The sequence below is a fragment of the Neolamprologus brichardi genome, chromosome 8 (genome assembly GCF_056152115.1).
Source record: "Neolamprologus brichardi isolate AB-2024 chromosome 8, ASM5615211v1, whole genome shotgun sequence".
NCBI lineage: Eukaryota > Metazoa > Chordata > Actinopteri > Cichliformes > Cichlidae > Neolamprologus > Neolamprologus brichardi.
Window position 1 is genome coordinate 19,305,001 of NC_142111.1, and position 11,887 is coordinate 19,316,887.

The 11,887-nt window shown below is 39.6% G+C and overlaps 3 protein-coding genes across 5 annotated transcripts in view; 1 reads left to right on the plus strand and 2 right to left on the minus strand.

Annotated features, from left to right (window-relative positions):
* LOC148101784 (alpha-N-acetylgalactosaminide alpha-2,6-sialyltransferase 1-like) overlaps positions 1-1,605 on the minus strand; it is a 12,622-nt gene extending 11,017 nt beyond the window's left edge. Inside the window, exons 1-3 of the mRNA XM_087845114.1 lie at positions 1,511-1,605; positions 1,224-1,416; positions 813-975 (exon numbers count right to left, since the gene is read on the minus strand). Of these exons, the coding sequence (XP_087701240.1) occupies positions 813-975; positions 1,224-1,416; positions 1,511-1,605 (451 nt within the window). The remainder of the gene's footprint in view (positions 1-812; positions 976-1,223; positions 1,417-1,510) is intronic.
* Positions 1-11,887, plus strand: part of LOC102798336 (5-hydroxytryptamine receptor 3A-like) — a 170,965-nt gene that overhangs the window by 86,526 nt on the left and 72,552 nt on the right. The gene's annotated exons all lie outside the window — the stretch shown is intronic.
* mxra7 (matrix-remodelling associated 7) lies at positions 1,743-9,905 on the minus strand. 3 transcript variants are annotated; one of them, XM_006790979.3, is made up of 4 exons: positions 9,172-9,895; positions 8,215-8,434; positions 7,990-8,101; positions 1,743-2,246 (listed from the first exon to the last, which is right to left on the minus strand). In XM_006790979.3, the coding sequence occupies exons 1-4, from the start codon at positions 9,445-9,447 to the stop codon at positions 2,132-2,134; spliced, it is 723 nt and encodes a 240-aa protein (XP_006791042.2). In that variant the 5' UTR covers positions 9,448-9,895; the 3' UTR covers positions 1,743-2,131. The 3 variants fall into 3 exon arrangements, with proteins under 3 accessions (XP_006791042.2, XP_006791043.2, XP_087701241.1); XM_006790980.3 differs by having other exon boundaries at positions 1,744-2,246; positions 7,990-8,098; positions 9,172-9,891; XM_087845115.1 differs by lacking the exon at positions 1,743-2,246 and having other exon boundaries at positions 7,612-8,101; positions 9,172-9,905.

Here is an 11,887-nt window from a genome sequence, read left to right on the forward strand (position 1 = left end):
ACATTCTATTTTCATTCTTTCAGATGAGTTACCTAAATACTGCACACATTGAAAAGTATTATCTAAGGAACTTAACCAGTTCAATATAATTCCTCTCACAGCATAAGTACTTAACCTGGAAATCAAGATGGAGTGTTGCAGAAAATAGGTTTAAATGTTAAACAAATTTCTTCCAGTCAGAGAATGTTGCATATAATTAAATTTTTGCTTGATGCATAAAGTTAAAAGATTAAAACTAATAAAACAAGTTTTAAAAAGAGACTTTTCCATTTGATTACATTTTATATGATGGATTATGCAGAAAAAGTAGAATTGGGCTGAAAGATCTATCGCTTTATCACCTATTCAGGTTGTAAATCGTGTTTTTAAAAAGTAACTAAGTAATTAATTACGGGATTACTTTTTGGGGGAGTGTAATCAGTAATTAGTTACTGATTACTTTTTTCAAGTAACTTGACCAACACTGCCTGTGAGTGTATCTTAATTTAGTGTTGTATGAATAATTTCATGTGTCTTAATACAAGTTCAAACTTCACTTTCTTTAACTCATCATTTAATTAATCCTTGGTGAGCTTTGGCCTGATTCACCAGGAACTTTTTACTACAGAAAACTGTAGATGACACAAAAAACACTGCTTAAAGGTGCCATAATATATATATTTTTAACACCAACAGTATCTGTCTTTATTATAATATCAGGAGTCAGAAACTGGAAGAAGAAATTAAATAACAAAAAAATCTACTACTTAGTTGCTGATCAAGCTCACATATATACTGATATTTAATCTGGCATCAGTTTCACAAACACCTACCATCATATTTGAACTGCATGAACCCAAAAGGATTGTTAAAATGTGAAAGGCGATTCCACTCGCTCATGTTAATGTTGTCCTTGTGCAGAAACAAACGTATGTTGGGAAGAAAAGCCTTCTTGAAGTTCTCATCCTTAGAGTTTCGCAGTGATTGGGCACACGTCTGATAATAACAGAAATATTAAATCATGAAATTGGTTAAAATGATTTTGTGAAAGCTTTATACCCCGAGGAAACAACAAACACAACAGTTACAGAAATTTGATGAATAATTAAGAATTATGTATTTTAATTAAAGGAGTGAAACCATTAAGTGAAAGCAGACTGACTGCATGGCTGAGCAGCCCACAGCCATCAAGTTAATTACTACATTTGTCCTGTTTCTGTCATATTGTGTCTTAACATGCTTACTGTTGGTCTAGGTGGGGCATCCTGGTTATAGACATCATCAAAATCCCACTGAGGAGCCTTTGTGAAATTTCCTCTGTAGAGGAGAGGTATTGGAGTCTCAGCCACAGCTGTTTTTTCTTTCTGTCCCCAGAGGTTAATATTAAACGAAAAGTTTTCCCATCCGAGTTCATGTTTTCCTGAGAAAATTGTCCAACTGCAACAACAGCAACAGGACAAAAGAGAGCAAAAAGTTCAGAATTAGCAAATTAATACATAGATATACATAGATAGATATGAAAAAAAATTACCTTTTTGATAAAGATTCCTGGGATAGAATGAAAACCACAAAACTAACTGTCATTACAAGGAGCAATAAAAACATCCTGGAGATCTGGGATGCCATCGCTGCCAAGTGAAAGCTTGCTGGTCAATTAAACACACGTGTATGCACACAAAGCTGACACACTCTCACTGATGTAAATGGGCTGGGCTACACCACAGTTTGCAGACAGATAAGCAAACAAATGTATTCAGACACAAAAAGCCACACACACAGATATTAGCAACAATGTGTTTTATTACACGACCAACTTCAGAAACAAACATAACTCAGAGTTTATATCACTTATATCTGCAATATATTTTAAAAGTAAAATAAACAGCATTCCTTTAATTTCTTTTAGGATTCATTCATATATTAACCTGCTCAGTGTGAGAATTGATCCAGTCTAGTTTGGTTTTCCCTTCATGTGGATGACAGGTGGTCAGAACAACAAAATCAAAGCAGTAAAACACAATAAATCACAAAATTGGGAGAGCACTGTCCAGCCACGTTGAATACTGCAAAAAAGTTCATTTGGTGTACTGGAGACGTTTTTTAGTAGTTTTTAAGAATAAACGGTCGTAGTGAGCATGACACGACAGGGCTCTCAGATGGAGTAGAGTCGGAGCTGCTCCTCTATGTCTCCCTCTGACACCTCCCCAAAAGTCTCCTTGTTCTCTTTCAGTAGCTGAAAGATTGCAGTCAGTTGCTCATGCTGCACCCTGGGAAGAAAAGACCAAAAGAAATACTGAGAGGTGAAAAATGTAAACAATCCTGGACATGTTGGATTACTTTCAAAGACTTTATTTACACTATTTAGTTCAATAATATACTCAAATAACCAAAACACACAACACTCAAAATAGGAACGGTTTTACAGGTGGAGGCCACTGACGATTGACTCTATGAGAGCTGGACAGGGCCGTAGAAAGTTATTAACCCATCACTAGGACCTGTATCTGCTCCGTTGTGGATGCAGGAACAGTATAAGCATTCCCAGAACCCAAAATATCGGCAAGCCACTGGTGTGACTGTCTTTGACCAAACAATCAGAAACATGCTTCATGGGGGTGGCCTGAGCAATGTGGAGCCCAGCTGGCATTTGCCATAGAATACTCGAATTGGCAGGTCCACCACCGCTGCCCTTTGCTTTTCACAAATGAAAGGAGGTTCACACTGTGGGTCTGGAGAAGCTTAAGAAAACAACATGTTGCCTGTAACATCATTCACCATGTGTGACTTGAGGATGGGTCAGTTATGGTCTGGGAAGGCATATCCATGGAGGGAAGCATGGACCTTTGTAGACTAGATAATGTTACCCTGACTACCGTTAGGTATTGGGATGAAGTTCTTGGACACATTGTAGGATCCTACACATATACAGTAGGTCTGGGGTTCCAGCTGGTCCACAACAATGCTAGGCCTCATGTTGCAATAGTATTCAAGATTCAATAAGTTTATTGCCATGTGAACCGCAAAACACAAATAGTTATGCAGAGCAATAAAACTCATACATTCATACATTGCAGGTTCCTTTTACACAACTAAAAGAAAGTCATAAATAAGTAATACAGGGCTTTGTAGCACTTGTAACTTATGTAGCTTATGTGTTGGTGTAATCAGAATTTAAAGTACAAGTAGTTGGAACACAATCACAGTGATAATATATACAAAGTATGCAATATTAAGGTGTATATGTAAAGATATGTACAAAAACTGCAAATTTACAGGTTAATATAAATGTAAAAAATGGCAAATTTACATTTATGGATAATTAAAGTTTGACAGTAGCCTGATGGCCTGTGGACAGAAACTGTTGTTTATTCTGGTTGTCCTTGCTTTCACACTCCTGTAGCGTCTGCCAGATGGCAGGAGTGTGAACACTGTGTGCTCTGGGTGGGTGCGGTCCTTGACGTTGTGTGCCCTTTTCCTGAAATGAGTGTTGTAAATGTCCTGTAGTGGTGGGTGAGGTACTCCACAGATGAGTTGTGCTGTTTTAATAACACACTGGAGAGCCTTTCTGTCCTGAGTGGTGCTGTTCCCATACCACACTATGATGGAGTTTGTCAGGATACTCTCCACTGTGCACCTGTAAAAGCTGCTGAGAAGTTTGGAGCTTAACTCAAATTTTCTCAGCTTCCTTAGGAAGAAGAGTTGTTGTTGAGCCTTCTTGGTGATCTGCCGTGTGTTATGGGTCCAGGTGATATCGTCACTGATGAGGGTGCAGAGGAATTTGAAGGTCTTCACCCTCTCCACCCGAGTCTTTTTGATGTGTAGTGCAGCGTGCTGGTCTCTCCTCAGCCTTCGGTCAAAAATAATCTCTCAAGTCTTCTCAGCATTTAAGGAGAGATTATTTTCCAGGCACCAGGACACCAGCTAGGCCACCTTTTCCCTGTAAGTAGTCTCCTCTTCACCAGTGATCAGCCTGACGATGGTTGTGTCATCAGCAAACTTAATGGAGGAGGTCTTGCTCTTGGAGTGGACGTAGTCATAGGTGAAGAGGGTGTACAGGAGTGGACTGACTGAGGTCTGCCTTTGAGGAAGTCCAGGACCCAGCAACGGGGAGGGGTAGTGTTAGTCCAAGAGTAGACAGCTTCCCCACCAGTCTGTTTGGGATGACGGTGTTGAATGCTGAACTGTAGTCTATAAACTATATTCGAACACAGGTATCCTTATTTTCGAGGTGTGACTGGGCTGTGTGGGTGGCAACATTAACAGCAGGAGTCCCCAACTCCAGGCCTCGAGGGCCGGTGTCCTGCAGGTTTTAGATCTCACCCTGGGTCTCTTGCCTCTGGAGAACGGCAAGACATGTTGAGGAGGTAATTTAGCAATTTGAATCAGCTGTGTTGGATCACGGACACATCTAAAAACTGCAGCACACCGGGCCTTGAGGCCTGGAATTGGGGACCCCTGATTAACAGCGTACTTGGTAGAACGATTCCTCCGATATGGAAATTGCAGAGGGTCAAATGTGTCCGGGATGACTTCTTTGATATGGAACATGACTATCCTCTCAAATCACTTTATTACAATTGAAGTGAGTGTGATGGGGCAATAGTCATTCAAACAGGTCATGGTTTTTTTTTTCTTGGGGAGGGGCACTATGGTGGTGGACTTGAAGCATGTGGGCACAGCTGACTGGGTGAGGGACAAATTGATAATGTCTGTAAACACCACAGCTCTGAAGAGCAGACCCTCAAAGCACAGCCGGGGATATTGTCAGGGCTGGCTGCTTTTCAGGGGTTAGTCCTCCTCAGAACCTTGTATAAAACTCAGTTGATGTCACAGTGAGTGAAGAGCTCTGTGCTGCCTCCACTGGTGGAATCCCTCTGTGATAGTTGATGTTGAGGGTGTCGAAGCGAGCGTAGAACTCAGAGCGCGTTGCAAACAGATCTGCCACAAGGGGCGCCATGTAGTATGGAGGGAATTCATGGAAATGAAGTAATTAGCCTCTTTTCCATTACTACCTACTCGGTTCAACTAGCCATGGTTTTCAGGAATTTTCATTACATCACAGCACATGGCACTAGGTACTAAAATAGTACCTGCTCAGCTGGGGTTGCAAGCGATCTGAGCAAGTAGTAAAATGTGAAGTCATCGGACTGCATGCCGCTGATTGACTGGTCAGTGGTGTCACTTGATGAGTCATGAGAGCGAAAATCAGAATTGGCATTTTTGAAACCCGGGAATGAGGCACCATATTTTTCGGACTATAAGGCGCACTTTTTATTTTCTCAAAAATTGACAGTACGCCTTATAATCCGGTGCAGCAGATATATCATTGCCTCAACGTCCACCTTTGTTATAGCAACCACCATGCACATTATGTGGTACTCAATTGTAATGGAAAACCAACTGATCCGAGTCGACTCGTGGCAAGTTGTGGTGAGCTGATCAAAAAAAAAAAAAAGGGGCTATTGATATTGATACCACTGACTGCCCCTCTGCTTTGCTGACCTAAATCCAATGGAGAATACTTGACTTCAAAGTAAAAGTTACATCTACAATCAACATGTTTTAAAAAGTGCTTTTTCTTTCATTTCAGGTGTTGCATTTCTTTGAGTGTGAGTAGTGAGCAAGTGTTTGCAGACAAGTCGGCATCTTTCATGCAAACTATGAGTGCCTAAAGCAATCTGCTTGCTGAACCAGAAACATTTTCTATGACCAATTTCATAAACCAAGAGCAAGCAACCTCCCGTCACCACTTCAGAATCAGTCAGGGCACTTTTCCTATAGCGACCATTTGTTACCAGACGGTTGTTGATCGGTCTGTGGGACTGGGTCCTTAAATATTTACCAGATGGAAGGACTAAAAAGTCATTAACAAAGCCAAATTATCAATAGTTTGCAAGGTTGTTTAATCTTATTTATGATTCTGCAGAAAGTTTGTAGCAATTCTAATATAGTGAAGAGCGCAAAAGCTTTGTAGAGTGTTCTCAACTGCAGTTTTTAGTCAGTTTCATTTTTTGATTAGTTTTAGCAATCTGACTAGAGTGAAGAATAAAACAACTGCAACAAGAGCCTCCGGAAATAGGGGTCTCTGTTCAGCTCCAAACAATCTCCAGAGCAGTTTGTTTATGTGAGAACATGATCCGACCTCAATCCAATCCAGCTACCATATAATTTGCAAATCTGAGATTTTTACCTTCCCCCAGTCATCCCATATGCTTTGCATTCTGGGATGCAGCAGTGGTACCATGTGCAGAATACACAAACAGTCAGTGCAGGCTAGCAATAGTTGTCAAATGAATGTAAATTCTCAGTTTTCACTAGGCCAGAACATGGCACCTTCTTCCTGTTTTCTTTTGTTGTTGCTCCCAACCTAGACATATGTAGGCAGACTGAACATCCTCCCATGGTTTGCAGTCATGAATTTTGGCTCTGCAGAAATTTGCTTAGAGATAAAAGAAACCACAACAAAAACCTACAAGGCTACAAACTCATCAACTGACTTGGACCACCATATGTGAGCTATAGGCATCAACATTTTTACTGCAAATGTTATACTACTACTGCAATTAAGAGAAAGGAGGGAACAGCAGAAATAATTGTGAACTTCTAACAGGTAAAAGTTATAAACACAAAGACATTGAATGTCATATCTTGTAGAAAATTATTTCAATAAAAACGACATTACCAGCATCAATGTGACTTTGTATCAGTTCAGACTGTCTAACATTTAATGACTTATAATTGATTCCTGAATATTTTATGAGATGACTGGGGTTGCTTGTCTCCACAGGTCCTTGTGTTACATTATACTGACTCCACCGTGTGGCAGAGGAGAGGAAATTCCTGGAAGGATCAAACACTGGAGATACAATCAACACTTGTTGTGACACCTGAGGATCACACGTCTAATGTGGAATAAAGGGGCAGCAGGAGGAGTGAGAGTGTGATCAGGTAAGCAACGCTCCAGTTACATCAGTCGCTTAATGGCCAATGAAGGTTAAAGAGCTGATTAGTCAGAAAACACTGCTGAGGTCAAGTTTGATGTAGTTTTCATGCAATGGCCAGAAAGTGACTCTTCTGGGACAAGCAGGTGACAATGAGTCATACTTTACCCAGTTTGCTCCTTTTTCAGGATTACAGACAGTTAAAGTTTGTGGTGAAGTATATCCTGCAATGATAAGAGCAGGGCATGCAGAAAAAAACTATTATTTTTCACCCAGCAGTGCTAAAAAAACAAAAACAAAAAAAACTTTAAGTGTTTTTTTTTTTTTTTAAGTTGAGTGCCATTCATCCATCAGCTAATGCCTGGCAAAGAATCAATCTCGCCTTACTCAGTCTAGCCTAAAGCTGTGCAGTGATACAGGAGCTAAAGATGGAAGGCTCAGAGTGTCAGTCTAAAGAGGCACAACCACACGTGAGGCAGCGTAGATAAGGTTAGAGGGAGGAGGGCGCTGAAAAAGCAAAATAGATGAAAAACACACATTTAGTTACGATTGTTTTTAGAGTTACAAATGTTAAACTAAGGAGTGATGACATCCAATTCTGAGATTTTAATTTGCAATGTTATAAATAGATGTTTTTTATAAGTTTATTTGCCATAAGAAAACATTTTATGATGCTTTAAGAATAAAGTGCAAGCCACTAAACGTGAACCTTTAAACGCTCTAACAGCCTGATTTCTGTTTAAAAGACATAGATTCCACATACAGGCAAAACACAAAAAAAAATGGATGTGGCTTTGGATTGTGTTTCCTAACAACACCTTCAAGCATGCTGGGGTGGTCAGCTTCAAACCAGTGCTAGCTATGCCATGTTAAAGACTGCAGTTAAATCAATCAAAAGTTCTGCACGGAACCTTTAATAAAAATGATTTCCGGTCACCAGGTTGTGTACAGGTAAGTGTCATGATGGACAGCTTTTGAGAATAATAATTGCTTGTTGCTGATTAATAAATTGCCTTTTTCTATAGGCTGAGCCTTGAAACTGGTTTTCATATTTGTAGTTTTCACTGACCTCTGCTCCTCCTCCAGCTCCTCTTTGGTCATCATCTTTTCCATGTGGTGGGATCGTGCCTTTCCTGGGACGTACTTCAAGGAATTATTTGCATTTGATTCCACCTTTTCTGCTGAAACAGACCCAATTTTGATTAAAAACAAACAAACAAAGAAACAAAGGCCAAAAAAAACAAAAAAGGAAATAAAAATATTTTGCTCTTTCCAAGTGAGTAAAAGTGCATACCATTCATCCCCGCTCTCTCTGATGCTCCTTCAGTTTGGGGGTAAGAAAAAGCACACTTTAGGAGCTGTGTATCAGAAAGCCCAATGAGCGACCTTCGGCCTGTCCTTGATGAAGCATCGGATGATGACTCTGCCTCTAAGATTGTATTCCTAGATCCAGGCCTGGACCAATCAGCCAGGGTTTCTTGTTCTTCAGATTGAGGGTGGGAGTGTGCTTCCTCCTGTTAGATAATTAAGGGATAAATGAGGAGAATCATACCATACTTTTCAATGTTTTCCTCACAGACAGTGATGTCACTGATGAATTTACACACTCAGTAAGCAGATCCTGGATTTCTCACACAGTCACAACCCAAAATGAGGGGCCTAGTGTGGTAGTTGTTTTTTTTATTAAGTTAAAAAACAACTACCACTAGGTACAGTTTATACTTCTCATTTTCTTGACTGATCAAATCATCTCTTATTTTTGAATTATTGCCAAAAACTATCAGGAATGATACACCTACTATGATAAGAGTTAGAAAAACCTTTATTATTCACATTTGAGATTCAACTTTGGCTCAAAGTAAGCATTTTATCAAAATTTACACTGAATACTGTCCAATCAGCTGACATACGCAGCTGTCTACAAAGAAGATGAAACATCTTTGTGAGGAAAAGCTACAACCTTAAAATTCTGATTTCACGTTAATGCATCAGTACTGATATTGTATTCACATGTAACGTTGTAAACACTAATACATCAGAATTAGTGCATTTTTTACACAATCTCTAAGTTTACGGTCATTTTAAATCGAGAATCATAGAATTAAGGATCTAAATGTTTTTCTGAGCTTCTATACTTGGATTTGAGTCTCTCAGTGGGAGGGAAAGTTGTGAAACAGATTGTGGGAGATCTACGCAGACCTCTATCTGTGTTTACACTAAATGACAGGCGGATTACAGACAGGCTACTTACAGAAAGCACAGATTTCACTACATCCCAGTGATCGTGTGAGCTCCCGCTGATTTCGCACCAGTCGTCCGCCTCCTTCTTCTTTTTCTTATCGGGTAGATGGCCATTCTGTTTCGGGCCGGATTGATCTAATCCTCTGGTCACACCATCTCTGTGTCCGAAATAACTCCGCGCATTTGCAAAGTCTGCTGCAGGCGATGAGCCGTTTAAAAGCGACGTTGCGACCACAATGGCGAGAAGCGTAGAAATAATAGCAAATAATACAAAGGTTATATCCATTGTAGGCGTGCCTTGCCCCCGTGTCGTGACTCTTAAATGCTGCTGTTCCGCTTTCCGTTCACTTTAACCCACCGTATGCGCTCAATCGGCCATCCCGCTGCTTGCAGTAATCCCCACCAAACATCAACGTTAACGAGCAGCGTTTACGAGACATGGTACAATCTCCTCTCCGAGCTGGACGTCACATCCTCTGGTTCCGCCCCTCACTCCATGTGAGCCGAATATCCCTGCGGTTATATCCCCTGGCTGTCGTGCTTGTCAGGTGGGCATGCACGGCCCTCTGCAACGTGCTGGGTCTCGGCTCGCCGCCCGTCTGTGCCGTTAATCGCATCAGCGGCGGTCCTAGCGCACAAAGCGAGAAACTAAAATGGTTTGTGACAGAGCCCGTGTGCCTAAGGTGCAGGCTGATGAAGTCAAGCCGGGTTTACCGACAGTTTATACACAAGGTGTTCTCACCTTAGTGTGCACCTTCCTAGTAGTCTGCTTCACGGATTAAAGTGGAAGGTGAACCAAGAGCGAACTACATGAGATGAGATGGATGGATAGACTGTAGAGGTGGCCACAGTACGGATATTCTGTAGTAGAAGTACATTTGTACCAGTTATTTTGATGCAAAGCTAACTGAACTGTCCTATATTCATGTAATAACACAATAAATAGGAGTACAAACTTTATTTTAGTCTAAATTTTAATACTAATAAATGTTCTCAATTTGAATCTGTTAAGTAGAATATGAGCAGAGAAAATTAATGAAAATACTATATATGTATATGTGTATATATATATATATATATATATATATATATATAATCTTTTTCTGTTGCCTGGCTTATTTCCATCCTCTGCACTGACAGTGTATTGTTTATAGAGGTGAGAATTAATGAAGTATTTGTACTTCGTTACTGTACTTAAGTAGAATTTGCAGGTATCTGCACATTACTTAAATCTTTTTGAGCTTGATATGCCCACAATCAACCTTTCTACCATGATTTCATTTATTGTGTGACTGAACTTAGCATGACTGTAAGCTTAATTTCCACTGGTCACTCAAATCTACATTACACTGCACAGCGGCAAAGGTTCAACTAAACTTTCACTATTTAGAAAACACATTTACTCTCTCTCTCCTTCCTCATGTCCCTTTTTCTTTTTCTATTGCTCTGTCAGGGGTCAGCGAGGGAAAACAAATGTGTTTGGGACAACGAAGCATTCAGACCATGATTCTACATGCTAAAGCTGGACAGGAGTTTTTTAAAGGGCAAAAAAACCCAAACAAAAACAAATTACACATAACCAACACTTTTTATATCAATAACCCTGTGTTATCAGAACAAAGTCCTCTTTTCTTTGTTAACGTTTCGTGAAGTGTGTTTGAATCTGCACTATAGACCCCAAAAAGGGTCTAAACCCACCAATAAAATTAGATCATAAACTCATTAAGAGAGTGTTTCTGAGGTTATAGACAAAGCGAGCCAAATACATTCTATATAAATAATTCTATACAACCCTTTGATACTGGTCAAGTCAAGTCCATCCATCATCAATCCCTCCTACGACAAACAACTAGTGTGCATCTGCAACTTTTAAGTTTGAATTTTTTTAACTAAATAAATAAATAAATGAATAATATACAGACTAAAGATCAACTTACAAACATAGATGTTGCTAATGTAAATGATGGTAAATAGTTTTACAACTACCCTGAGCACCAGTGTACAGTCTCCTGTTTGATAAACTTTTCTGCTAGAAATGACAAATTCTCCACCAAAACTGTAGTTGCAAAATAAAATGTTGATATTAACTTTAGCAGAGTTCACCCACTTTAACATTTCCATGCCCATCTTGGCTTACATGAAGCATTATAATTGTTATGGTTTTACAATTATAAGCGCCCCATCAACAACTGCTGGGATTAATTATGGAGCCTATGTTTTACACACAAATCCATTTCAGAGTGCATTAAACATTAAATATCTGTTTATATTAATTTTAATGTTTTCTGTTTTGATATAATTTCAAAATTATGTACATCAAAGGAAGTTTAAATCATTTATTTGCTACAAGACCACCAACTCCTGCTCCTCTGGGAGTGCTTATAGTGGCTCAGTTATTTATCAGCTGCTTATAGGCAAGTCCACAGAACACATTTTTGGGCCCAATAGTTTATCTGTAACATGGAGCCAGCTTTGAAGGTTATCGACTGCTGTATTTATCCTCTGAGGTAGTGTCAGTATTCCGCCCCAGCCTTCCCATTTGTGTGAACAATTCATTTTAGCATATTTCCACAGGCTTAGCAATGCTTTCAAGACAAAGCGTCACATTTCTATTGTAGATAGATATTAGCTAACAATTAAAACATACTACACAGTGATGATGGTCATACACAAACAAAAAGAACAAAACACCCATCAGATTGTTATCAAGTATCTTAAACCAAAAC